Here is a 27500-nt window from a genome sequence, read left to right as displayed (position 1 = left end):
CCTACTGATATGTATGATTTTGGTACTTATATGTACACTTACTAGGTACTAAGGTAATATACCCCCTTAGGGGGTAAATAAGGTACAGAGTTGTACTTCTTGAAAAGTGACAGCTTTTGTACCTTATTTCTTAAAGTGATATATGTCCAGGAATGTATCCACGCAACACCTGCATTCATAAATAATTTACTTTATCTACAGAACTCCTTCACTGAATACAGTACATGCTGTGAAAGTTTGTCAGACACAGTGTGCACTGCACATTATATACTAAGTAAAAAGCTTGTATTCTAGACAGACAGATAACATCAAAGTATGAATATGTCTGAATATTAAGGTGAAATAAGTAAAGTAAAATATATTAGGAATTTGAATACTGCTCTGATTTGCATGGACTGTAATGATGATGCAATAGAAAGTCATGGCAAGAATCAGTATTTGTGTGGTTGTGATCTGTCTTTGGTTTGGCTGCTAGCCACAGTACATCCTTGTGGCAACTCCAGACTCATTCTAACTTTTTATCACATTGCCGTCATTGCATATAAGAGACTCAGTTGGTGACCTGTCTGACTAAGAGGGTTTTTCCACTTTATTTTAAGAATCTAAATTATGCTCCATAATGTTTTCCATGTTGCTGCAGTAAAATGCATACTATAATTTATTGGAAAAGGACGTGTTTTCCCCATTAATTTTCTCTTTTCTAAGCCATGAACCAAACCAACCAGCTGAGATATAAATCACAACATTACAAACTTAGTCATTTGAAAAAAAAAAAAAAAAAAATTAAAAAAAGAGCATAAAAAAAAAAAATATATATATATAATCACACTAGACATTAAATTTCTGTAGACAGACACTGTAAAGGTCATAATAGGATGTCAAACACTATAGTGTCATTTTTAAAAACATAATTCAACATAATCCAAAATATAAAAGTTTTGCAATCCTGCAGATTTAAAATTTGCGTACTTTTAATTCAGCTAGTTGGTCACGCCATGATATATCTTCTATTAGTCACACTTCTTCATTTCCTGTTTCTTGTCTGCGAATGACGTAATCAAATCAGAACTGTCAGTCCAATATAAATGGATGACTATAAAGTCTGCCAGATGTTTGTGAGCGCAAGTGCATTCTGATCCAGTTGGGTCTCTGTGACATCTGTTTCTTGCAGGTTCCAGAGGGCAAAGTGGTCGTCCTCTCATTTCGTTTTCTCGACTTAGAGAGTGACAACCTGTGCCGCTACGATTATGTGGATGTTTACAGTGGCCATGCCAATGGACAGCGTCTCGGCCGCTTCTGTGGGACATTCAGGCCAGGAGCCCTTGTTTCTACAAGCAACAAGATGCTTGTACAAATGTTCTCTGATGCCAATACAGCTGGCAGTGGCTTCCTGGCTGTGTACTCTGCTGCCAACCCAAATGAACGAGGTAAGAACAAATGGACCATAAAATTGGCAGATAATAGGACCGACTTGCTCTGTTCAACTCTACAGAGCCAAAGGAGTTTAGTAGATGTTTGAATGTGTTTAAGATGTTTAAAGTTTAATGGATAAAACCACCATACCACCTATCCCTTACTTGCATCCAAAATAATCCATGTTTCCATCCATAAATTCAGGTATTATTAGGCAAGGACAAGGCATTGTGTTTAAGAGGGCAAAGGTCGACTTTAATGAGAATTTAAGAGCTATCTGACAGCTCATAAAGAAGACAGAGGGCAAGAAAATGCAGGGGGAAGAGAAATGAATCTTTGAGACAAACAGCTTCCGTTCAGTAAATCACTGACAGATCTTGTCGATTCACACAAAAGGAAGAAGAGCCTGCTTTTAATTTCCCTATAGTTAAACATAAAGGGATTTTCTCTGCAAGGTCTGACAGATGATTTCGACTACTCTGTAGGAGCTGGAAGCTGGAGATCATTGCAGTGTATTTTGTGGCATGATGTGGAATTTCTCACAGACTGTTTTCCGGTGATTCAGTGATTAGTCAGACCCCCAGAGGCCGTCTTGCTCACCGAGTAACTGTAGAAGCGATGAGTCGTCTGCTTGGCCAGAGCAGGACAGATGGAATTTTAATGATTTAGATTGTGTCTCTGTTTTTTGTCCATCAGTAGTTGACAGACAGCTGTTGTGTGCTGGTAACAATGGAAGCTTGCAGTCATCACATCATGATCGCAGATGTTATCAGGTTTTGGTTTTGTGTCAGTGCTTAGTTTGGTTACCCATTATGTGTGAATCTAATGAAGGAAAAAAGTTACATTTTTGCATTTCACCTTAAATGAATAATAATAATACATTAATTTTTTTTATGGTATTCAATTGTATAATTAAATTAAATTATATAATTATTTCATATATTATATAATTCAATTAAATACATTTAAATTTTCATTGAGAGCCACTACTTTCAGAACCACTAATATTTTCAACATTGTTTTCACATTAATTTCATAACAATTAAAGGACAGTTTGCCGATTTTTAACCAGCTTTTTATTGTTACAATGCCAGTCCTTGTGGTAACACTTTATTTTAAGGTGTCCATGATATAGAGTAATTACCTAGTTAAGTACTTAGCAGTAGCTGTTGTACTTACATGAAACAAAATGTACTTACCATGTAACTAAGTTATGGAACAGCCCGTACTTACAGTTTGTAATGATGTAGATGCAATCGGCAGCTACTGTTACACATATGTAACAGGCCGAGTCTGTTACACTGCTACTTATGTAACCAAAAGATTGTTACATATGTGTACATAAGTGCAGCTAGATAAGGTGTACAGTATAGATACACATGAAGTACACTTAATTACAATCTTGATACACTTTATTTTAAGTAACTTATGTCTGTGTACTTTTATAATTACGTTGTATAAGTCTGCAACAAATAGGTAACAATCAAAGTAGTTGTGTAACAGACTCGGCCTGTTACATATGTGTAACAGTAGCTGGCGGGATTCAGTTCTGGAAGCAGCGGGTCTGGATAAAAGGTCTCGGATGTGAAAAAGGATTAAGACTGGAACTGCACATGATATTCCTTCTTACTGCACGTTTAAAACAAGTCTGTATACTCTCTCATAATGACAAGACTGTTGGGAAGGACATTTTAAAGCTGGCCAAATATGATGCTGTGCAATTATCTCATGCATTCCTTTTAATTAGGGGTGAGCGACCTCACGCTGGATGCTCAGTCTATGTTTAGAGTTCTTTTCGTGGAATTTAAAAGAGGAAACATTTCGTAAACTCCTGTCTGGATGGATGTTTACAGGGGATCAGTACTGTGGTGGGAGATTAATGAAGCCGTCAGGAACCTTCAAGACCCCCAACTGGCCAGAGAAAGACTATCCTGCTGGAGTCACATGTTCTTGGCAAATCGTAGCACCGAAGAACCAGGTGGACTCATTTATTCATTTGCATTACAGTTTCAATTAAATTTGTAGTGTATTGTTTATCTTTAACTTGAATACAGACAGGAATAATACATCAAAATTGTTTTTTTTGTCTACAGATTATAGAGGTGAAATTTGAGAAATTTGATGTGGAGAGGGACAACTACTGCCGTTATGATTATGTAGCCATTTTTAATGGTGGAGAAATCAATGATGCTAAAAGAATTGGGAAATACTGTGGTGACAGCCCACCCGCGTATGTATAAAATTCGTATTAAATCAGTCCTTTGCTCTAATTTCAAAATATAAACATGTAGCTGTTAGCAGTACTTCTTTATTTGCATTTTACATTGACATGTATCTCTTTGCTTTAGACCCGTGTTCTCAGAGGGGAATCAGCTCTTCATTCAGTTCCTCTCAGATCTCAGTTTAACAGCGGATGGCTTTATTGGTCAATACAAATTTAGACCCAAGAAGTTTCCCTCCACAACCGTTCCACCAACCACGACAGCACCACCCACCACCACCAGACCGATACGTAAGTACACCCACAAAACCTGCTGCTGAGGGCAATTCTCTCTAATCATACGGCATGTAGTTGGTGACCTTAATGTTAGCCTACATTACAGGGGTTGCCGTAGGGTTAAAAAGTCAATGACTTCATTAAACATCCCTATTGAAATGCCAATCTCAGCATCCCCAACTTGAATGCTACCATGTTTTATGTTCTGTGAAATTGTATTTATTTATTTTTCTTCAATATTTTGTTTTTCTGGATTCCTTTTTTTTCCCGTTTGAATTGTTATAAATTCTGTTTTAATGGTTAAATCAAATTTTAGTAATTGAAAAGTGTGTCTAATTAATTAAAATAATGAAACTCACAATATGATTCAACACCAATTTATTAAAAGTTGAACAACCATTACATCTTTTTTTATAAATTAGATATTTAGTTTGTAACACATAAAATGTATATTATTTCTAAAATATATTTATTTTTAAAATGTAATGTTTTTTTTCAGAAATTCTAAATAATTTTCTGTCTTTTTTTTTCATTTTAGTGGTTTATTTAAAGTGTAAATTTAATAATGAAAATGCATGTATAATTATTTGAATTTATAAAACTTTAACAATTAAATTTTTATATTTTTTATTAATAGTTTTCATTCATTTTAATTTATTTCCAATAATTAGGCCCTGTGAAATGTTTTATCATCAAATCACCAATCATCATGTGACACAGAAGACTGGAGTAATGATGCTGAAAATAAGAATAAATTATGATTTGAAGTATATTAAAATAGAAAACTAATAATAGTTCACGGTATTTTTGATGATACAGCAACATTCAGAAACATTTAAAAATCCTACCAACCCCAAACGTTTGTAAACTGAATATATTTCTAGAATTGGCCAACTGGACAAAATCTAAAATGATTTTTAAAAGGTGTTAAATGGAGCTGGAAGTAGAAAACTGCTACAGTATAGCTGGATTTAATTAGCCAAATTATTTAATGAGCCAAAATATTTATCAAATTATTAGTTTGCTGTCCATGCATGGTAACCTAAGCAGACAAGCCTTTGGCATATATACATTTAATTGGTCCATATTATTTGGTCCATTGAGTTATTTAAATTATTTATTTTAATAAATACATATGTAAATGACAGAGAAGAATTTCAGGCAATTTTACATCCATTTCTTCTTTGAAATCAGCTTTATCCAATTTCTGAAGCTTGTACCTAACCCTCACTTCCTCGCTCATAAGCTCTGCTGGCTCAGAGTCAGTAAGCTACAGTAAAACAATTTTTTTTTTTTTTGCTATCTATACTCTTCTCTACAGCTTTGAAGTACTCTGCAGCGCTGTGTCAACAGAAATGCAAACGGAAGGGAACCCCTGAGAGCCACTACTGTTCCAGCAACTTTGGTAAGAAAAGTCCTCTGCAGTTGATACTAACTTTTTTTTTTGCTGACACATGAAGACCCACACACACAACTGCAAAGTGAGGTGGGATCTTGTGGGTGGGGGAGCAACAGAATAAGTGGAAACAAGTACCGATTGTTCACATTTTGTCTGTAATCTAAGTGCATGTTTTTTTTCAGCATCCTATCTTTGGCCTGCTGGTTTGTGTCAGTGTGTTTCAAAAGATTCCTTGAGTGTTTTTTGCCATCAGCACAGTGGATTTGTGTGTGGGATACAGTGCTCTTGTGTAAATAGACTGCAGTGGACTGTGAGTAAACTGTTGGTAAATGGGAGTGTTGATTCAGTCGAGCTCTTTGGCCGCAGTCGCTGCCCCTGGAACAGGTCTGCAATGTTCATGACCAGGAGCGAGCAGTTATTTCATTCTGATTTCTGCTGTTTACTTGGACTTGCATATGGAGAAATCCTGTGGTCGGTGGAGAGTAGAGTCACGTTTAGAAACAAGAACTGAATGTGAACGATGGTGGAAAATTACATGCACATTAAGTCAAATTTGTATAATCACACAGTTTATCTACCATCCAAACTTGCACAAATGAATAAACACAAGTTTAGGATGTCAGGATGAAAATACATGTTCAAATAATAGACATAAGCCATATTTAATATTTTCTTCTATCAGGAGTTTAGTATGGAAGTCCACTGAACAAAAAATAAAGTAATTGTGACATTTTATCTCACAATTCTGACCTTGTCAGAATTACGTGACATAAACTCGCAATTGTGAGTTATAAAGTAGGAGAAAAAGTCAGAATTGTAGGATATAAAAGTCAAAATTGCGAGTTTATATCATCATGTGACACAGAAGACTGGAGTAATGATGCTGAAAATAAGAATAAATTACGATTTGAAGTATATTGAAATAGAAAACTAATAATAGTTCACAATATTGCCGTTTTACTCTATTTTTGATTATATAAATGCAGCCTTGTTAAGCAAAAAGACTTCCTTCAGCAACATTTAAAAATCCTACCAACCCCAAACCTTTGTAAACTAAATATATTTCTAGAATTGGCCAACTGGACAAAATCTAAAATGATTTTTAAAAGGTGTTAAATGGAGCTGGAAGTAGAAAACTGCTACAGTATAGCTGGGTTTAATTAGCCAAATTATTTAATGAGCCAAAATATTTATCAAATTATTAGTTTGCTGTCCATGCATGGTAACCTATTTATCAAATTATAAGTTTGCTAAAGTTGCTGTTGCTTGGTGTGGATCCTGGCATATGCAGATGGATTTTGGACTTTTTGACTGAGAGACGGCAGACAGTCCGATTGGGCAGCACAACATCTAAGATGATTACAGTGAGCACAGGATCACCACAAGGGTGTGTACTGAGCCCTTTATTGTTTACGTTGCTAACACATGACTGTTCTGCGAGTTTCAGTACTAATTATATCATAAAATTTGCGGACGACACCACAGTTGTTGGCATAATCTCTCTATATCACACAGTTCTGAGGAAAAAAGCCAGGATTGCAAGATGTAAACTTTTTCTCACAAAATGTAAAATTGTGAGAAAAAAGTCAGATTTGCAAGTTTATATCATGCAATTCTGAGAAAAAGATAGAATCGCGAGAAAAAAAAAGTTCTGAGATAAAAAGTCACAATTACTTTGTTTTATTATTTATTTAAAAGGGCTTCCATAGTTTAGTTTATTTGAAGGAAAAAGTACTGAAATTAAGAAAGGACCCCTAATAAAGACAAAAATGTTGTCAAAGCCCAAATTTTGGTATCAAGCTAAGTAATTAAAAGTAGTCTCTAAAAGTTTTTTTTCTTTGACCCATTAGTGATCACTGGAACGGTCATCACCGCTGTAACGCGAGGAGGTAGCATGTATGCCACCATCTCCATAATCAATGTCTACAAGGAAGGTAACCTTGCTATCCAGCAGGCTGGCAAAACCATGAGCACAAAGATTGTCATCCTTTGCAAGAAGTGCCCCTACGTCAGACGAGGTAAGTGCCTTCTTCAGCTTTGGTAAATGCTAACACTAACATGCTGGACAGTTTCATCTGCCTCGGAGACCTGCTGAAGCACATCACTGTAACCTCTCATACTGAATATATAATTGTGTTCCTGCTAGTAATGCTTCTTTGTTTGTCAGTGTGTAAAAACAAGAACATTTTCCCGTTTATTTTCCACTTCATTTCTGAGAACAGCATCTGTAGCATGATGTCAGTTACCACAGACTGAAATAACTTACAACAGGTTTTCTGTTAACTCAACTGTGAGCTATGTTTGAGTGTAAGATTAAAAAAAAGAGTAAACCAAACATTCCACAAATGTTTGCTAAACAAAACGATGCCTCGTTGTATTTCGGTAATGAAAAAACATACAAATTCTTCCCAATTCAAGCAGCGAGTTGCTCTTAAATGTGCATTTAGTAGTATGGTGTCAATTTAACTTTTTCTCCACCACTGACGGAATTTTATGTAATTTAAGACAGAATTTTATGGCTTTCTGTGATTTCACTGTTATATGGTAGGGGGCGCATTACACATCATCTAAAAGAGTACAAAATCTATGGATCAAAACATGCGAAGAAGCAGAAACAAGCGATTGCATATGTAAGCAGATGCATATGTAAAATATCCAATCCAATCATTTGTCTTTGACAAAAATTATATATACAGGTCCTTTTCAAAAAATTAGCATATTGTGATAAAGTTCATTATTTTCTGTAATGTACTGATAAACATTAGACTTTCATATATTTTAGATTCATTACAACACAACTGAAGTACTTCAAGCCTTTTATTGTTTTAATATTGATGATTTTGGCATACAGCTCATGAAAACCCAAAATTCCTATCTCAAAAAATTAGCATATCATGAAAAGGTTCTCTAAACGAGCTATTAACCTAATCATCTGAATCAACTAATTAACTCTAAACACCTGCAAAAGATTCCTGAGGCTTTTAAAAATTCCCAGCCTGGTTCATTACTCAAAACCGCAATCATGGGTAAGACTGCCGACCTGACTGCTGTCCAGAAGGCCATCATTGACACCCTCAAGCAAGAGGGTAAGACACAGAAAGAAATTTCTGAACGAATAGGCTGTTCCCAGAGTGCTGTATCAAGGCACCTCAGTGGGAAGTCTGTGGGAAGGAAAAAGTGTGGCAGAAAACGCAGCACAACGAGAAGAGGTGACCGGACCCTGAGGAAGATTGTGGAGAAGGACTGATTCCAGACCTTGGGGGACCTGCGGAAGCAGTGGACTGAGTCTGGAGTAGAAACATCCAGAGCCACCGTGTACAGGCGTGTGCAGGAAATGGGCTACAGGTGCCGCATTCCCCAGGTCAAGCCACTTTTGAACCAGAAACAGCGGCAGAAGCGCCTGACCTGGGCTACAGAGAAGCAGCACTGGACTGTTGCTCAGTGGTCCAAAGTACTTTTTTCGGATGAAAGCAAATTTTGCATGTCATTCGGAAATCAAGGTGCCAGAGTCTGGAGGAAGACTGGGGAGAGGGAAATGCCAAAATGCCTGAAGTCCAGTGTCAAGTACCCACAGTCAGTGATGCTGGTGTTGGTCCACTGTGTTTTATCAAGGGCAGGGTCAATGCAGCTAGCTATCAGGAGATTTTCGAGCACTTCATGCTTCCATCTGCTGAAAAGCTTTATGGAGATGAAGATTTCATTTTTCAGCACGACCTGGCACCTGCTCACAGTGCCAAAACCACTGGTAAATGGTTTACTGACCATGGTATTACTGTGCTCAATTGGCCTGCCAACTCTCCTGACCTGAACCCCATAGAGAATCTGTGGGATATTGTGAAGAGAAAGTTGAGAGACGCAAGACCCAACACTCTGGATGAGCTTAAGGCCGCTATCGAAGCATCCTGGGCCTCCATAATACCTCAGCAGTGCCACAGGCTGATTGCCTCCATGCCACGCCGCATTGAAGCAGTCATTTCTGCAAAAGGATTCCCGACCAAGTATTGAGTGCATAACTGAACATAATTATTTGAAGGTTGACTTTTTTTGTATTAAAAACACTTTTCTTTTATTGGTCGGATGAAATATGCTAATTTTTTGAGATAGGAATTTTGGGTTTTCATGAGCTGTATGCCAAAATCATCAATATTAAAACAATAAAAGGCTTGAATTACTTCAGTTGTGTTGTAATGAATCTAAAATATATGAAAGTCTAATGTTTATCAGTACATTACAGAAAATAATGAACTTTATCACAATATGCTAATTTTTTGAAAAGGACCTGTATATATATATATATATATATTTTTTTTTTTTTTATGAAACTTGCCCACATTCAAGTGTTGATAAAAAAAAAAAAGCTAGAATAAAATGGCTTTTTGTTTAAAAGCAGAGGCTGTGTTCAAATAGCCATACAACAAATATTCCAGGGGCCATGAAAATTTGGTGAAAATGTTCAAAAATGCTGGTGGGCTGGCAACTTAAAAAAATGGTGGAGAAAGAGTTAAAAATGTTTTACATTATAAGAAATAAATAGTATTTTGGTAAACAGTGGCGCTCCATCAATTTGTTCCACATACAAATAATAGCTGTAAGTTTGAAACAACATGAGTAGAAGTAAATAATGGCAAAATTTGAGACATTTTTCAGGGTCAGCTGTTCCATTAAGTTAGTGGTGCATTAGTCAGCCCATTAAATAGTGCTTGTTAACATTGAAGTTAGCAGCCAAGTTCACTGTCAAAATGTTTTTATGACGAAATATCACTGTCATATGTTTATGCGGTATATAAACGTATGGCGTGGATAGCGAGAGTGAGGCCCCAGAGAAAAGCTGATCCAAAGCACTTCCTGAATGTCTCTGCCGTTCCGTCACTGCATTCAGGTTTTTTCTGTGTGGTGTCGCTAGGTTTGAACTACATCTTCATGGGCCAGGCAGATGAGGAGGGCCGTGGAATGATCGCCCCCCATCATTTCATCATGGCTTTCAAGGCCAAGAACCAGAGGGCCTTCAACATGTTGAAGAACAAACGCTGCTGAGCTCTTACAGACAATCTTTGGTCTCAAAATCCACACATGGGTGTGTGATGTCTTCATATTTGCCCTGCATGTCCCAACTTTCTTCATCGCCCACTCCAGAGGAGCCCGAGGACTGTTGAAGCAAATGGCACATGCCTGGTTGGGCTCTCTTGGTTCCTACTTCTCTTCTTACTGTTGTGATGAGCATCAAAATGGCAGTAATAGCAAAAGTAGTAAGACATGACAGGTGAAGAAAGCTAAAATGTAAAGATCAAGATGATGGTGTTTTGAATGGCACAGTTTACAAGATATTTCTAGATGTTTGATCAAATTGCAAGGTTAGAGGAGCTTTGTTGATGATGTCTAAAAGGCAATAAACTAGTAGCACACCTTTGAAATCATGCTGGATGTGTTACATTTTGTCTATAAAATATTTTCATAGAAACGGATACCTAGTAGTAAATGTTAAGTTATAAATTATTTGTTCAATGAAAGAAAACAATAAAGTTCATTATCAGTTAAGTCTTGGATATTGTCTTCATGATTTATTTGGTATTTGTTTAATTGTATTTTTGTAAATTTATTTCATTTTTTACAGAATCAGATTTCAACTGATTTGAAAATGAAGATTTAAAGGAAGCTTTCAAAGTTCAAAATATTCAAGTACTTCACATGGTCATGTCAGAACATCGGTTTCTAAAATTGCCTAGGGCTCAGAGTGCTTGACTATGAAGGGCACTATTCAAACATTTAACTCCTTAATAAACTCTTAAAAGGGACATATTCTACAATTATTTTCAGGTTTATTTTTAGCATCAAAATACAAAAAAAAAAAAAAATCATATCATATTAGATATTCTCAGACATCTTCAACCCTGCTCCTGGGCTCAGGTGGGTAATCAAACATACCTGAACCAGTCAATCAGAGTCTTCATGATCACTTGACATGAACAAAATTACAAGCAGGTTAGAAATAAACGTTGCAGGACAGTTGGTCTTCAGGAGCAGGGTTGAAGACCGTTGCTTTACAATACATTAAATGTGAATTAGTCTTCAAATACATGTTCAAATACTCAAGTTACTAAGAACTTATGCTTGTTCAATATAAAACATTTCTTCATAATAAATGTTATTTATTTGAAAAGAATGACACTTTTAGAAAACAAGTAGGATGCAAGAATATTACATAAGTTATGATTCTGTAGGCTTTGGTGTAGAATAAACAGAGCTTAATACTATTCCAGTAGAGTCCCAGGACTTTTTCATCTTCCAAAGAAAAAGAAGAAGAGCGTTGTTGAGCATGCTGGGTCGCTTTTACTAAATGCACATGAGCTTAGCTTCTGGGGTAAAACATGGCATATTTGGAGGTGCGGAAGCCCAAAAGGTCCCTCATTTCATTGCGGAACTTGGAGAGGTCTTGCCGCAGATCATTGAGGTTCTCTACCGTGGCCTGGTCCGTGCTCTGCATCTTCTGCCTTGTGGAGGTCAGGTAACGGTGAACAAGACAGCACATAATCTTCTGATAGTTCTCATCTCTTTTCTGCTTCAGGTTCGTCCATTCCTGGAAGCAAAGGGTTAGAGGATCACTGGAAAGCTGACTGTAAGGTATAATATGTCTAGAGCTCGCCTCTCTTCCACTAACATGGTACCAATTCTAGGTTACCCCTTTTCCAGCAAAAGGGTGCACACTGTGATACCAGACCCAGTTCTCGGCCAATGCCCAGGCAAACCTTTTGCAAAGTGGTGTAATTTTTTTCCACTGAATTGACAAATGAACTGTAACATAGAATGTTACGTGTTAATTATGCTACTACACAAATAGCCCAAAGATAAACACGGTGCCAGAAGTGACCAATCCTACTCCTTGAGGGGCAACTTCCCGCAGAGTTTAGCTCCACCTGCCTAGAAGTTTTGAGCACTCTTAAAGAGCTTGACTACCTGGTTCAGTTGTATTTCAATTACGTTTAAAGTAATGCCTTCCAGGTGCAGGATTGGCATCCCTGGTGTATGTAGTTATGGTGTTGTTCATAGTTGTTGTTGTTCATGAATCTTGAGTACTGACAGTTCTCATTAACCAGGGGTGTCCAATCCTTTTCCTGGAAGGCCACTATTCTGCAGAGTTCAGCTCAAACCCCAGTAAAACACACCTGAACCAGCTAATCAATGTCTAACGAGGCATACTAGAAACTTCGGCCAGGTGTGCCGAGGCAAGTTGGAGTGAAACTCTGCAGGACAGTGGCCCTCCAGGAACAGGATTGAACAACCCTGTCATAAATGTTGAGCTCTCTGTTGTTCCTGCTCTCGAGAGATTGAAACTGAAGCAGATTTACTGTCTTTATTTTGCGTATGGACAGGTGGACATATGGACACCCTTGGTTGTCCACATAAGGGTTGGAGCTAAACTCTGCAGCGCATTAGCCCTCCAGGGCAGAGATGTCTTTAGGAGCAGGAGTTTTTACTTGATTGTCAATAGGTCAATTATCCATATATCAGTAAATGCAAACTATGGATAGACAGTACAGTAGGCAGATTTTCTAAGATATGTTCACACATGTCTTACACACCTTGAGGCTATTCTGTCTCTTGACCTTGCCTGTTGAGGTGTGGGAACAGATCCATTTGCTCAAGCTGATGACCAAGTAGCACACGGTCTTGGGAGAGGGTAGGATGTTGAAAGGTGGAGGCAGTGTGCACTTGTCATCGAAGTAGCTGAGCCACAGCTTGGCCCGGGCAAACTTCCACTCCTTATCTTCGTGGTTCTGCAAGCAGATAAAATCATCAAGATACAATAATGCCTTCACTACCTGTTGCTACCTGCCTGATGCATGTTTCCACATGTACAAGTAACTACATGCATATGTACTCATTCACATCTTCCTGGTACAAATATACCCGAAGATTGCTATCTGTTAGTATTCCCATTTATCACAATTGTAACTGATTAGTCACATGACACTTTATGGCTCAGGCGATTTTGTGTCCATAAGCACTGATGTCAGGTTCCAGCTCACCTATTTCCAGTGTTATATGTGCCAGCTGATCAAAGGTTGTTGAAATGAACAGGAATGCTAATGGATAGACCTCCATCAAACAACCAATTACACCACATTAAAATCTCTGTGTCCCCCATCAGGTTTGGAGAACCCAAAGTGTTTATGTGATGTTAACACTGGTGAATGAATATGTGAAACTTCATTTTATTAAATCTACTTGTCAGAAACACAATTATGAAAATTATGATGAAAGCATCAAATCATCTCAAGGGTCACTTACAGCAATCTGTCTGAAGCTCTTATGCAGCATGGCCACCAGGAGTTTGGTGAGAACGATGACCACAACAATGTTGTAGGTACCGACGATAAGGGCACCAACAAATGACCGCAGCTCCTCTGTGTAGCTAATCCTTGTAACAAACAGAGCCACATGTGCCAGGGAAAAAATGTACCAGAAGAGGGCATAACATGTTCCCATAAACCTGGAGAAAGTTAAAGATAAATGATTATGGTAAAATATTTCATTTTTCCTTTTTTTTCATGGTCATCATGGTACCTTGCATCTTTAGAACAATGATTTATGGCCTTGGCCCAAATCGCACCCTAAAACATTGTGGTCTTCCTCTGAGACTACACTTTCATGACGTAATGCTGCTTTGACTGTCATGTAGAAGTCAAAAGGGAGCATAGCGGCTGCAAAGGGGGTGCTCATGAGCACCCTTCTGAAAGCTAAAATGATGAATGGGAAACCATACGATCTTGTGGACTTGATGGACAGGTAGCCATTGCAAGTCTGCAAGACCGCAAGTGCACAGTTGAAGTGTGCCAGTTGGGACAGGGCTTGTGTCACAGAAAGCTAAAAACTGTTTTGTCTGTCAAATGCGTTTCAAATGGGTCATATCATGAGGAAGAACTCAGAACTCAAAACTTCCTCCCTAGTCCAAGAAGAGCATTTATTGAAACTAAGATGCAAAAACATTCTTTCATTTTGAAATAAAAAAATGCATTATATGGCCCCTTTAACTATTAAATTATCTGATTAGTGTAAATGAGATGAAATACAAAGTACGTGTGAAAGGTGTCGTTGCTCTGCTCTCGACAGAAGATGCCCTCACAGCCCTTGGTTATATTTTTGGAGCTGGATAGGTCCTTGTCTTTTCCATACAGTTGTGTCAGGCCAATGGTGAAAGAGATGAGTACAAGCAGGAATAAGCCAAGAAACTTCCCAAACTCTTGTAGCATCTGGCCCATGGAGATCTGCAATGACAAATATGCCACATCACTTCCACATCAAAGCCTGAGCAGTCCTAGTCTTAGCCTCAGACGTCACGCCTACGGACCGTTGGCTGAACGTCTGATGCATACGGCACACAAAAGTGGAAACGCTTCAGGAGTTTCGAAGTCGTCATCGGATTGTTTGAATTATACAAGATTTCTGGGAGTCGTGTGTGTCGCGTTCTTTATTGTTCCACCTGGAAACAAAGATGCCGTGGTGCCAAATCCCCTCACGAAAGAAGAAAGCCATCGTGTTTACAACTGTGACAACGAGCGCTTACAGTATCAGGATAAACTAAACGCTGGATTTTCAAAAGTATGAAAATATTTTTTCGTTTGCGGCATAGAATCTTTAAAATACGTCCCGAGAGTTTTACATTCTGTTATTGTGGCGACATTTCCACACCCCGAAACGTGACGCTGAACGAAACAAACTGTGATTGGTTGTTTGACATGTCGGTCAAACGGCCTCATGGCCTTGGAATCCAAGCTGCCATGGATTCCAGACCTTCAGCCGTCAGTCTGAAAGGTCTAGCTACACGAGACTAGAGCAGTCCAGACTGACTTACATATAGAGATACTGTAGAGAGCTATAGAAAATTTACTATAACAAGAAATATTCCAAGATAAATACAACCTAAGATCCAGTCATCATGTGTTCTGTTGAAAAAAACCAAAGAAAAACAATTTGATGCATTGCTGTTTGGAGAAAAGAAGAAGAAAAAAAGCTGGCAGCACTGAAATTTCATTTTAATGGTTTCATTAGTTTTCATGAAGTGTTGGCTCTTATTGGAGTCCATATAAAAACACACATTAAATATAAAATGACCAATGAATAAATTACAAAAATGAAGATAAATCTAAAACAAACAAAATACCAAACTTTTTAAGTTTGAATGCATGTATGTATGTATATATACATATATAGCACATGAAACATATGGACCCATTTTACAATATGATATGTTTTTTTTTGCTTGTTTGTTTTGGTGCTTTTTGGAGAGGATCATGGAAATGGGTTTTAACCACCATGTTTTTAATTTAAGTAAATATGGCAATGTTCTGAAACAAGTTTATTTTAAGTAGAGGATGTCATTTTAACTAATTCCATATATAAGATAACAACTAGTCACTGATAAATACAGCTCAGGTAAATATTGGTTTGGCCCATTAGGGGGTAATGGCAGGGGAACATTTCCTGGTAGCAACATTAAGCAACCATTACCTACAGTACACACATACAGTAGACTAGCTTTTTAAAGTTGTCTGCCTCTATCTGCTTTCTAGATTCCGCTGGCCTTTCCAGTGTGAGTTGAGGTAAGGGACAAGAGGAATTCCTTGTGTCAAGTCTGACTGGTGAACCATAATGTTCTGTACTGTGTTTTTTTTAACAACTCCCATTAAACAAATTCATTTTCTTGTCACTCTCAAACCCCTGGTAGGCATTTTCCACATCTAATATTTTTCAACTTTTTTGGAACTATGGTATTTGCAGTAGCCATCTGAAACTCGTGTCTCTGATATGAAGTCCTAAATCCAACCTCTAAGTGATTACGCTGGCTGAAATAACTTTTTTGAGTATTCTATTTGAAGCCTGATTAGAAATCTTATAATAATGTGTTATAAAACAGTTTTAGTCCACTAATCTGACTGCTTCAAGAGTGCTGATATTTTGTATGACAGCACTAGAATGTTTCATTGTTTATAAATGTTCATGATTCTGATATTCTAATTTATTAGTATATATATATGTATAATGTCGATGTTGAACAACATTATGTGAAATGGATATATATTTTTTTATATGATCTATTTTTATCAGTTTAATGCATCCTTGCTATTATTAATATTATTAGTGTTAATAATAATAATAATAAAAAAGGTCTTACGGATCCCAAACATTTAAATGGCAACATATAGTATGTGATCAACTGCAATAGAAAGTATCAGCACAGAAAATGGGAAAAAAACACAGATTCCATCTGGCCCTGCTAATGACTCTTTTATGTCCAAGCAAGCAAGGGTTTGGCAAGACACCAGCCCATCAGATATTGCACAGCAGGCATGTAAATGATCAGACATTTACTGTAGCTATACAAACACCATATTACTCCTTAAATTTAAAGTTTAAGCAGTCAGTTTGACATCTCAACTCTTGCCCTCACAAAGAAAGAAGTATGTCCTCAGACGTTTATCCAGAGGTGAGTCAGTGTTTTCCACTTATCTTTACTTGGGGAGATTTACTGGACACTCTTAGCCAAACAATGAAGCAGGAGGGAGTAAATGTCTGCCTTCCCAGTCTGCTGTGTGAAAACTTGACTGTGTTCTTTGTCATTCTTGTATCTGTACATCATATGTTTGGGTGTTAGAGGGAGTGACGGAAAGCATTTAGAAATGTGGGCTCATACATTTACAGAAAAGCAATAATACAAGGTACTTTCCTCTAAATTACTTGAGTTGGGTGTGTGTTTCTTCGTCAATCCATTACAGTGTGTGTTTGTTCATATGCATCATTCCAACCACACTACTTAAGCAAATTACTTTTCCATACAGCGGAGCCAGACACTGATGTCAGTCTAAGAGCACGTGCCGGAGAAAGCAGAGAGCCACTCGCACATAAGCTCAGGACTGACATGGTGTTACTCATGCCGAATACCAGAGGCCTCAGAGAAGAGCAGTGCTGTATTATGCAATCACTCTAAAACAACTGCAGAAAGACGCCTGCTAAAGACAGAGAGCTGCCGAAGTCAGTTATACAGGGTGAATCTCATGAAGACTGAAAAAGTGTAGCATTAGCATTGCCAAAGTCACGGCTTTGACAGCTTATCTTTCATCGTTCTTCAAGATACAATAAAATGTTACTTTAATAAGTGTGTGTTATGTGCTAAGTAAGAGAGGCCAATCCAAGACGTGTTATAGGTTGCCCACCATAGTGGCTGGAGGCAAAATTTCCAGCTCACTCTTAATAATTTGGGACCTTTATTGGCATATATGGAGAAACTTTAGCATCCGTAGAACCTTCCCATTGGTTTGTCTTTACAGTGGAAAAAGGTTCTTTAGATCATTCAATCTGATCACTGAATGGTTCTTTGGAGAACCCATCACTGCCAAAAAAAAAGAGAGTTTACTAAGAAAAAAAGTACCTGCATTTGAATGTTACTTCATGAGATTCACCCCCACACTATAAATTGGACATTTCCAGCAATAAATCCCTATAAATGAGAAATGAAACCCCATGGCAGAGATCCAAGGACAGAGACTTGGAAAAGAAAAACAACTGAGAGAATTGAAAACAGACATTTGGAGCACTGATGAGATACACAGGAAAAATGAGAGAACTCTCTGGCATTCTGTGTTATCGGTGCAACCGCTGGGCATTACGTAACAGAAGAAAAAGCTTCAGTGGTTAAACACTGCATTGGTTGTGGCAGTGGATGGATAAGAAGAACAGACAGAGGAAGGTTTGATTACCTGTAAAGGCCCCAAGATGGAGCTGGTGGTGTACATGAAGAAGAGACGGAGATAGCTCAGAACATTGGCGAATGCAAAAAGGCCTTCAGCAACCAAGAGGGGATGGAATGCATCCCAGTTTTTCCTCTCTTCAAATAGCTCTTCCTTAACGTTCTTAAACTGAAACAGAGGACAAAGGAAATGCTAAATGATTTGATTTCTACAAAATAACTATATATAACAACATACATAATATATATAAATCAAAATATAACTCAATCCGAGCAGCTGAATCCTTACCCATTTTCAAGAAATGGCTAAAAACACATCTCTTCCATCTTTATTTTTACCCTCTAACTCTAACTCTTATCTATCTGTCTTATTTTTATAAAAAAAAAATTCTGTAGTCTATCTACTACACAAAAACACAAACAAAAACCTTTCTACGTGTACTGCGTTAGGCTAACTGAGACTTGTAATAGCACTTGCATGTTGTTGCTCTTTTGTTGGTTTTGATTGCCTCTAATGTCCTCATTTGTCTGTCGCTTTGGATAAAAGTAAATGTGCATATATATGTATATATATGTAAACTCACTGTGATATAAAAATATGGCTCCTTCAAAAATGAAAATCCTGTAATTTACACATCCTTGTGTTGTTTCAAACTCTTATTAATTTTCTTTTTCAATGGAACACAAAGGAGAAGTTGAAGAGAATAATACTTATTTTGTGTGCCATAGAAGAAAGTTAGTCATAGTTCGGAATGACAAGAATTTCAATTCTTGATTAAACTAGTCCTTTAAAAACTTGGTAAAGTGGGTTCTGGACAGGGTTTATACCTTGCTGTGAGCTACCACTTTAAGGGCAAAAGTGGCCAAATAAAGCGAGTTCATGACAAAACTCAGCTGGTTCCGTGACTCTTCCAGGAAGTCCTCCAATCCCTCATACCACAGACGCTTCACATCAGACCACACCATGCCTGAAGAGAGAGGAATTTGCCATCAGTGCAAAGAATCGTTCAAGCAGCAAATTAGAAATTCCTTACTGCTTGGGGTTTTCAATCACCTGTCAGGGGCAATGTAACTCAAAAAAACATACCTGGCAGAAATATTTATGGAAGCTATTTACAATAACTGTAAGTAGCAAAAAAAAAAACACACACAGGTGTGAGGTGTCCTCGATGGTCCAGGAATCGAGACATGGTTTTGAGCTGGTAATAATATGACTGTCACGGTCAATATATCAGCCATAGATATATAGATGGATAAGATATACACTTTATTAAGCCCAGAGAGAAATTCAAGGAAATTACAAACAAATCAAGGACACCACATCCAATTTCGATTATAGGCCTCTTAACCCTCTGGTGTCATTTGGTCATTTTTGAATGAAATATTGTATGTTTGGGTTTTTAAATTATTATTATTTACGTCATTAAAATGGTACAAAACTTGGTATAGGTTTTGGCACTTGCTATGTGAATATACAAAAAAAAAAAAAAAATTGGACATGGACATGATTAGAAAAGGCTAAATGGTCACACCTGGATTGTTCACGGTCAAAAATGAATGCATTTGAAATTATTTGATATTTAAAATCTTACTGAAAGCTCATTTTTAAAAATATCAATCTCAAATTTAGAACACAACTTGTTTAGATACATGGCTTTGATTTTATTGCAGTTTTAGTGTGAAACATTTTAGATTTTTTTTTTTATATAAATAGCTAAAATTGTATTTTAGAGCTTTTCAATACACTTAAACTCGAACTTTCAAGTTTCACATTTTAAACTTTTTTTCACTTCAGCAATAATTTACCATATTGCATAAATATAATTCAGTACAATAAAATACCCTAAAAATACAAAATAATAATAAAAAAAAACATTATCAGACTAAAATATAGTCCAATGATTTAATTGAATAAATAAATAAACAAATTAATTAATTAGTCAATGAAAAAAAATATTAAAATTTTTGACGGCCACGCGAAAAACACCAGAGGGTTAATTACCCATTAAGCACTCGAATATCATCAAATTGTCGATTGCCGATGAATATTTTCTTCATTTTTATTTAAAATAAATGTGTCTCTGAGCTGATATGCGGTAGGAAATGGGTGAAGAATAGAATTGGAAAAAGGCTTTATCCACTATGTTTACTCTCATTTCTACTGAGAGCAAAACTGCTTTACATCATTTACATTTGACAGTAAAAAAGAACTATGAAATTGGTTATTGTATTGTAAAATATCTAATTTATTGTTGAGTAGAAGAAATAAGTTCATGGTTTGGAACATGAGATAATTAAGAGATAATTCTCATTTTTTAATGGGGCTCAATGGGAATAAAAATACAATGAAATAGCTGTGAATTATTATCAAATATATAATTCATTGTATTATCAAAATAAATATTTTGTTGAACTTCCAGCTATAGTAACTGTATTGTGATATGAATAATGTACTCTAATTTACAACTGACACCTAATGCATTTGTGTATTTACTCGCTTCAGAGACCCATGATGCAGGAGAACGATTAAATGGCAAGGCAAAGAAACAATCAGTGTACATACTGCACAACAAAATAACATAGAACTCACAGAACTAGTTTTGAACACAGGTTAATGAAAATGATTTCTGTTGACATTTTAATGTATGAAAGTACACTGGAGGGCATGACTGTATTCAGCTCTGATGTGCTCATTATAATTTCCATGACAAAATCTCTATTGACATTCTATTCACGTCATTTACATTCTGGGTGTGTTACTAATATCAAACAACACCATATTAATCTGAAAAGGAAGGTGATGGGATCAGAACATATTTGGACTTCTAATGAAATATTATTTAAAATGTTATGAACTGTGATGTATATTCTTAAATTTGCAGTGTAAAATAATTCTCTTCCTCCCTCTAGTGGTCTCCATGCAGTCTTAATTTTCTTCAAACTTGATCATATGATATTCTTAAATCCACAGGCATTTATCGAGGCCATAAATCATAATATACTTTCTTTTTTTTTATTCGTGATGGTTAAGTATTTGTAGAAGGAAATTTGACAAAAACTAAAACAAGTGCTATTAGCAACAAATTACCCAGTGGTATCATGCTAATGTGCTCTAGGGAGATGCTAACCGCTAGCTGTGTTTAGTACTTCCGCATCAAGGAACATTATTGATGTAATTTATCAGTCAAACTAATGGTGTTGTAGAATTCTGAAGAACAGATGGACGAACTGAATGTTTATACTGCAAAGAAGTCCAAGGCTGGTGGGCCCATTGTAATTATTATAACATTTATGTCTAACATTCACATGAATTTACTGTAAATGAACTTCTGCTTGACAGTCGATGCAGCATTACATCAACAAAGTGTGGGCGCGGGAGGGCTGCAAGGCTTTAGGCATGAATTTATGGCACTTTTTTTATCTTTTGCTTCCTGTTGATAGCAATCACAGCACAAAATTCTTGTTTGGTCAATGAATTCTTATTGTCAGATGGAAAATGCATGCCAAGAAAATAATACATGAAATGCAATTCATCCTCACCGATGATCCAGAGAATTAGAAGGTAGTCTATCAACTCCAAAGGGGGACCCATGGTGTTCTTCTTATCCTCGTTGTAGACCAGTGAGTAGAGGTTTAGAAGGAGCAGGAAGGTGAAGTAGGAGGCACTATGGATGATGAACTTGATAAAAGGTGTGTGGATGACCTGGCCCACTCGAGAACGGGGTCCCAGAAGATAACAGATGGACAGCAGAGGCCACATCAGCGCCACGCACAAAACAGACAGGATCTTCAAGCATGAGTGCTTGCGGCGGTAGCTTGCCATCTCGCCAAACCACACCGTGTTCAGGAACTGCTGACAGTTGGACTGGGCAACAAACTGTACAGATTGGAATACGAGAAAATTATTTAGAAAAAATGAATGTACCTGGTGCTTTCTTATAAAATAAAGGTGGATATATTAACAACCTGTATTAGTTTCTGTCTTCTGTTGAGCACAAAAGGATATATTTTGAAAAATGTTTGCAGTAGCCATTGACTGCCATAGTATATTTTTCTATACTATTCAAGTCAGTGGCAACGGTCAACTGTTTGGTTACCAACATTCTTCACTATATCGTCGCTTTTGTGCTCAACCAACATTCTTCAAAAGATGAATGAGGCTCATACAGTTTTGGAACTACTTGACGCTTAGTAAATGACAGAATTTTCATTTATGGGTAAACTATCTTTTTAAGGTTGTTAACCAGGGGCACATTTCCCAAAAGCATCATTGGTAGGTTTTGCTCTTAGCAATATAGTTCCACAATTTGTTGCTTCCCAAAACCATTCGCAAATAGAATTGCAAAGTTGTGTGGATGGAAATGTAGCTCTCCAAGTACTGTAAAGTTTCATGTTAGCATGACATGTGGACTCATATAGATCTTTCTCTTGAGCAAAATAAGCAAGCTCATGTATATGCTAATATTTTTCATTCCATATACTCTATACAAACTTAATTCTATGTCTTACAGTTTGTCAAGAAAATTAAAGTTCATGCAGGAACCTCAATGTAAGAGTGAACCTGTGATGGAATTAAACATCTGTAAAACCACAGCGAACAAAAACAGCAAAAAAGTCCACAGATGCAGTGTTCGTTATTTACAGCAATAATGACATTAGTTCAGTTTCAAAACGATCAATTAGCAGAAGCTACACCACCTTTGTGATGTCAATTAACATTGGCTCTCTATTGTTGAACCAACATGGTTCAAACAATTGTGATGCAAAGTTACTATTGTTTTGGGAAACAGACGTGAAAAGCAAGTTCATATTTCCAACGATGCATACTATGGTAGTTAAGCAGTGAGTTACGTCATTGTATGGAAAACGTGCCAACAAAAGCACAGTTGTGTTAACAATCCTCGTTAACCTCTTTTTGGTTGTATTTTATGGCCAGTTTGAGTCGACTGAGGTTCATGCGGTCCTCTAGTAGGCCTCTCTTGTCTATGTGGTCCTCACTGGACGTGTGGTTCAGTATGACCTCCAGCTCGCGAGAGTTGCGGGCCTGAGCCAGCAGGTCCTTGGCGAACATCTTGCATTGCTTGGCAAGTTCTTCATAATCATTCCTGTAATATAATGACAATAAAATCCAGAATGAGCAGTAGAAGGAGAAACCTTTCTTTCTTCTAGATCTGCCATGCACTTGGGTAGCACTGTCAATCAAGGAAGACTATAGAAACTGAAATTGTACTGTAATATATTTCTCATCCAAATGAACGTCTCTGGGTTGACTGACCAATTAATGTATGCCAAAAATTGCTGTAGACAAAACTTCTAGCCACACCTGCTAATGGTGCATGAATTAAAAATAAAATTAAATAAATCTTTTTTTTTTAACTCACCAAGAAACCCTTTGCTTTCTTTAAGTTTCACTTAAAATCAAATTACTGAACTGTTTATTCCTTATTTGTGACACATCAGCACCATATGAAATGAATCACTCTCTTTCTATCAAGCAAACCTGAAGACACATAGTCAATTTGTTTAAATTTAGTTGTTGATTTGGAATTTAAAAGGCATTTCTTACTCAGTATGATCAGGTCTGACCAATGGCCAAACCTCCTCATTCTTTTGACAACATTTGTTCTCATTAAATAAACTGCTACCTAAATGCATGCATGTAAAATTGTCAAACCAATTTGCTCTTTCCATTTAGCTGCGATCCCTATGAGACCTCTTTCCCTAATCATTCTTCCATTACCGAAACTCCACTTCCACCAGGCTCAGCTCTTTCAGATCAGTGCTGAGCTCGAATGCTCTCAGAATGGGGTCTTCTTCTGTGAGCATGATCAAGGATGGGCTAGCAAGACACCGATAGATATCTAGACGGAACCTGCAAGAGACACAGATGGAGGATGAAATAGAACACTCAAAATAATGCAGTCAAACTCAACTCCATATTATAAATACACTTTAGGATTGCTGTTTGTCTACTTCAATAGGGACTACTTCAATAGGGACTACTCGAAATCTCAAGATATCTAATATATTCTCACATTTTCTTAAAGGGGTAATCGGATGCAAAATTCACTTTTACACATTGTTTGAACTGAAATGTGTGTAAACCACCCTATAATGATAAAAATCCACTGTGTGTTTTTTTTTTTAATTCCAGATAAACAATATCCCTTTTTCAAATCGTTCTCAGATTCTTGGCTGTGTGATGTCACACGGACCTAGGCCCCTCCCACGATTGTTGATTGACACAGCCGTCTTACCTTAGACCTGCCCTGAGTGAGCTGTCATCAGTCCGCCATTGTTTTGACGTCGGAGCGGTTGCAGACAATAATGTCTCCTAAGCGAGTGAGATGTTTTGTTGTTGGATGTAATAATGAACATATCATTCATTTACTCCCAACATCTGATCTACTGAAGACGCAGTGGGGTACATTTGTTTTTGAAGGGAATGCGTCCTCCGATCTGCCTAAATATGTCTATGTTTGCGTGAATCATTTGTGATTCAGCTTCACCTCCAGAAGAAGTGAGTATAAGTGTTTTGTTAATGAATATTGCAAATCGCCTTTCCAAATAAAGTGCTAGTTAGCAAGTTTGACGATGAATGCGGCTAAAGTTTACAGTCTGTCAGAGAACTGCGCGTCATCAGACGGAGGGAGAGGGGCAGGGATAGCAGAGCTCATTAGCATTTAAAGGGAAATGCATTGAAACGGCTTGCTGTGATAAGAGCTGTTTTTGACAGGGTTAAAAGGGTGTTGTTTTACACTACCATTGAGAAATTTTAACCAAAGCATATTATAGATTTTCCATTAAGACCCTAAAGAATCATATCAACTTGTGGAAAATGGGCATCCGATGACCCCTTTAAATAAAGATCTGACTATGGCCTTAATAAGCCTTCAATTGTATTCCTTTGAACTCCTTTGAACTAATAAATATGAATCTTTCCTTAAAATAAAATTTTCATTAACACTGCCTCGTTGTATAAACTGGCTTGTGATATTTTTAGACTATCCATTCACTTCATGGTTTGGTTAGATAAAAATGATTGCCTTGAGTGACGAAGACTGTCCTTCTTGTTCTTGGCATTACAGAGGGTGCACTCGCACCCTACAGCATGGGGTCGGGGCAGAGAGATGTCTTGCTTTAATAGCATGGTCAAAATCTCATAATTGTTCCGGTGGGCAGCAAGAATGACTGGAGCAACATCCATGGTGGTCGAATACTCTGGGTTTTGAATGCGCTGCATCAATTTCTAAAAAAGGTATACAAGGATCTGATTATGCAACATTAAGTTTTTAGGACAATTAATTAGTAAGGATTTTAAATAATTCATATTTATTAATATATGTATTGATAGTAAAACCCTAATATTTAGTTAAACAAATATTTAAAAAAAAGATGAAAAAGGAAATAATTGCAAAAGACACTAACCGCAATAGAAGGCTTGGAGGAACGCCTGGGCCGATGGTTTAGCAGGATGTCAACTGCTCCTACCACTTCTGAATCAATAGCCACTAATAATGCATCTGTGGCCTGCATGCACGCACACATGCATGCATGCACGCACACACACACACACACACACACACACACACACACCTCAAATGAACAGATTGGTTTTATCTAGCATGTTAAGTATGATCTGAGGACATGGGTGTGTTCTCACCTGACAGCCATGATCCAAGAGCAACTGCAATATGTCTAGATTCTCATTTTCGATTGAAATGGTGACTGCATCTCTCCCAAGTACATCTACACAGTTAATATTTAATTCACCGTGTCGTTTCTCCTCCAGAAGTTTCTTCACCATGTAGTAGTCTCCTTAAAATGTAGTTAGGTAACAATAAATTAGTTCAATGGTTTATACAATGACATCAACATATGTTATCAGAAAGAGAAGACAGCAGTTTGTGATGGAAAATAATGCAGCCCTTAAAGGAGAGATATCCTTCCCTGAGCCATTTTAGGATTTCTTTATATGGTAAAAGAATAGCAACTGACTCTTGTCTGCACAATGTAACCAGAGGAAATTCATTAGTTTTCCAAGCTGTTTCTGGAATGCTTGGAAATAAACTATGCACTTCTGTTAAACACAACACTAAACACTGAAGATGCCCGAACCATCAGTCAAGCTCTCAAAATCTACTTATCTCAAAAACAAATCACTATTAAGTACTTTGTCATGTTAACTAAATAAAGGAAATTATTATAGTTAGCTATTTTACTTTTAATTACAAAGCTACTAACGGAATTAATCTTAAACTGTTGAAAATAAAACTGTTAAACGCTATTATTTCATTCTCACATCATCACTGTTTCATTACTGTTCTAAGCAATCCAAGCAATTTCGAAACATTCTATTTTGGCACTTACTATGTTTCTTAGAATTAATCATTTATGTTGTAGAATTTTCTCATTTAAGTGGCTTTCAATAAATACACAAACTGAATTAAAATGTATTTTTAAGTGTATATTTAAGTTTTGACATTTTCCCCCTAGTTGTTCTACATGGGGCCACTTTCTTAAAAGTCTGAAAAGTCTAATTTCTTAAAAAAAAAAAAAAATCTATACAGTTTCTAAATTAATATTAGGTCACACAAAATGATAGGTTAGTTAAAGTCAAAATCTTTTTTCTGCTTAGAAATGTCTTAATGGTGACTATATAGTATGATTATATATATATATATAAATAACATTAAATGTAACTCTACCTATATACAGTAGGCTATACCATTTAATCATAACAAAATATTTAGCATTAGAGCATAATCATTTTTACAATAATATAAATTAATGTTATTTAAACCCCAAAACCAACAACACTGTAAAATCAAGCAACTAAAATCTATAACCGTATTGTTATTATTATTATTATTATTACTGTATTATACTAGGCCTATATTTAAGGATCACGTCGTTTAGAGTGTTAAATGAACTTACCCTTCTCGCAGGCCAGCAGAAAGAGCTTCTCGTCTAGAGTGGTCTCCTCCTTCACCTCTCTGACGTCTTTTAACGCCAGATATTTATCCGGAGAAGACGAGTCCGTGCCCTGATAAAGAGCAGCCATTATAACGGAGAGAGAGTACGGCAAAGCACTGATGTGCATCCCACTGAGCAGAGCCTTACACCTTTATACACATGAAACCACCGAAATGACCGAAATTAAAACAAGAGCTCTGGTCAGTCTTGATGTTAACGATGCTGCGTGATCTGATAAGGCCCTCACTGTTCATGAAAGATTGACTCCTGTCAGAGCTCTTTATATAACATCCGCGTCTGCTGTTAAGTGTGTGGTACGACAGAAAAAAATCAAAAAACATCCATCAGCATGTATAGGGATCATCTAAAGGTTTTCATAATCAAATCTTCCCCAAACGATAGTAAACACAAGAAGAGGCTGGATCATCGCGATGTTCTGTTGCGCTGGTGCTGATGATGCTTTAAATGCGCAT

The 27500-nt window shown here is 36.9% G+C and overlaps 2 protein-coding genes across 2 annotated transcripts in view; one reads left to right on the top strand and one right to left on the bottom strand.

The window, feature by feature from the left end:
- Positions 1-10851, top strand: part of LOC306863014 (procollagen C-endopeptidase enhancer 2-like) — a 12356-nt gene extending 1505 nt beyond the window's left edge. The window contains exons 3-9 of the mRNA XM_079406151.1: positions 1172-1427; positions 3267-3391; positions 3507-3643; positions 3762-3925; positions 5232-5315; positions 7160-7327; positions 10213-10851. Coding sequence (XP_079262277.1) covers positions 1172-1427; positions 3267-3391; positions 3507-3643; positions 3762-3925; positions 5232-5315; positions 7160-7327; positions 10213-10343 — 1065 coding nt within the window. The 3' untranslated portion in view covers positions 10344-10851. The remainder of the gene's footprint in view (positions 1-1171; positions 1428-3266; positions 3392-3506; positions 3644-3761; positions 3926-5231; positions 5316-7159; positions 7328-10212) is intronic.
- Positions 10835-27500, bottom strand: LOC306863013 (short transient receptor potential channel 1). Its single transcript, XM_079406150.1, has 13 exons — positions 26989-27500; positions 25715-25869; positions 25480-25581; positions 25098-25300; positions 23792-23923; positions 22961-23156; positions 21592-21928; positions 18880-19019; positions 18062-18220; positions 14385-14572; positions 13596-13797; positions 12887-13081; positions 10835-11883 (listed from the first exon to the last, which is right to left on the bottom strand). The coding sequence occupies exons 1-13, from the start codon at positions 27152-27154 to the stop codon at positions 11656-11658; spliced, it is 2403 nt and encodes an 800-aa protein (XP_079262276.1). The 5' UTR covers positions 27155-27500; the 3' UTR covers positions 10835-11655.

This window comes from Barbus barbus (genome assembly GCF_936440315.1).
Source record: "Barbus barbus genome assembly, chromosome: 44".
Taxonomy (NCBI): domain Eukaryota; kingdom Metazoa; phylum Chordata; class Actinopteri; order Cypriniformes; family Cyprinidae; genus Barbus; species Barbus barbus.
Note: the sequence above shows the minus strand (reverse complement) of the source record. Positions and strands in the feature narration are given on the sequence as shown.

Excerpts from the sequence above, each read along its gene's own strand:
- LOC306863013 (XM_079406150.1), bottom strand. The coding sequence starts at position 27,154 with ATGCACATCAGTGCTTTGCCGTACTCTCTCTCCGTTATAATGGCTGCT. Across the intron at positions 23,924-25,097 it reads GACAGTCTTCGTCACTCAAG|GTTCCGTCTAGATATCTATC; the intron begins GCAATCATTTTT and ends TGTCTCTTGCAG. Across the intron at positions 18,221-18,879 it reads AAGTGGTAGCTCACAGCAAG|TTTAAGAACGTTAAGGAAGA; the intron begins GTATAAACCCTG and ends CCTCTGTTTCAG.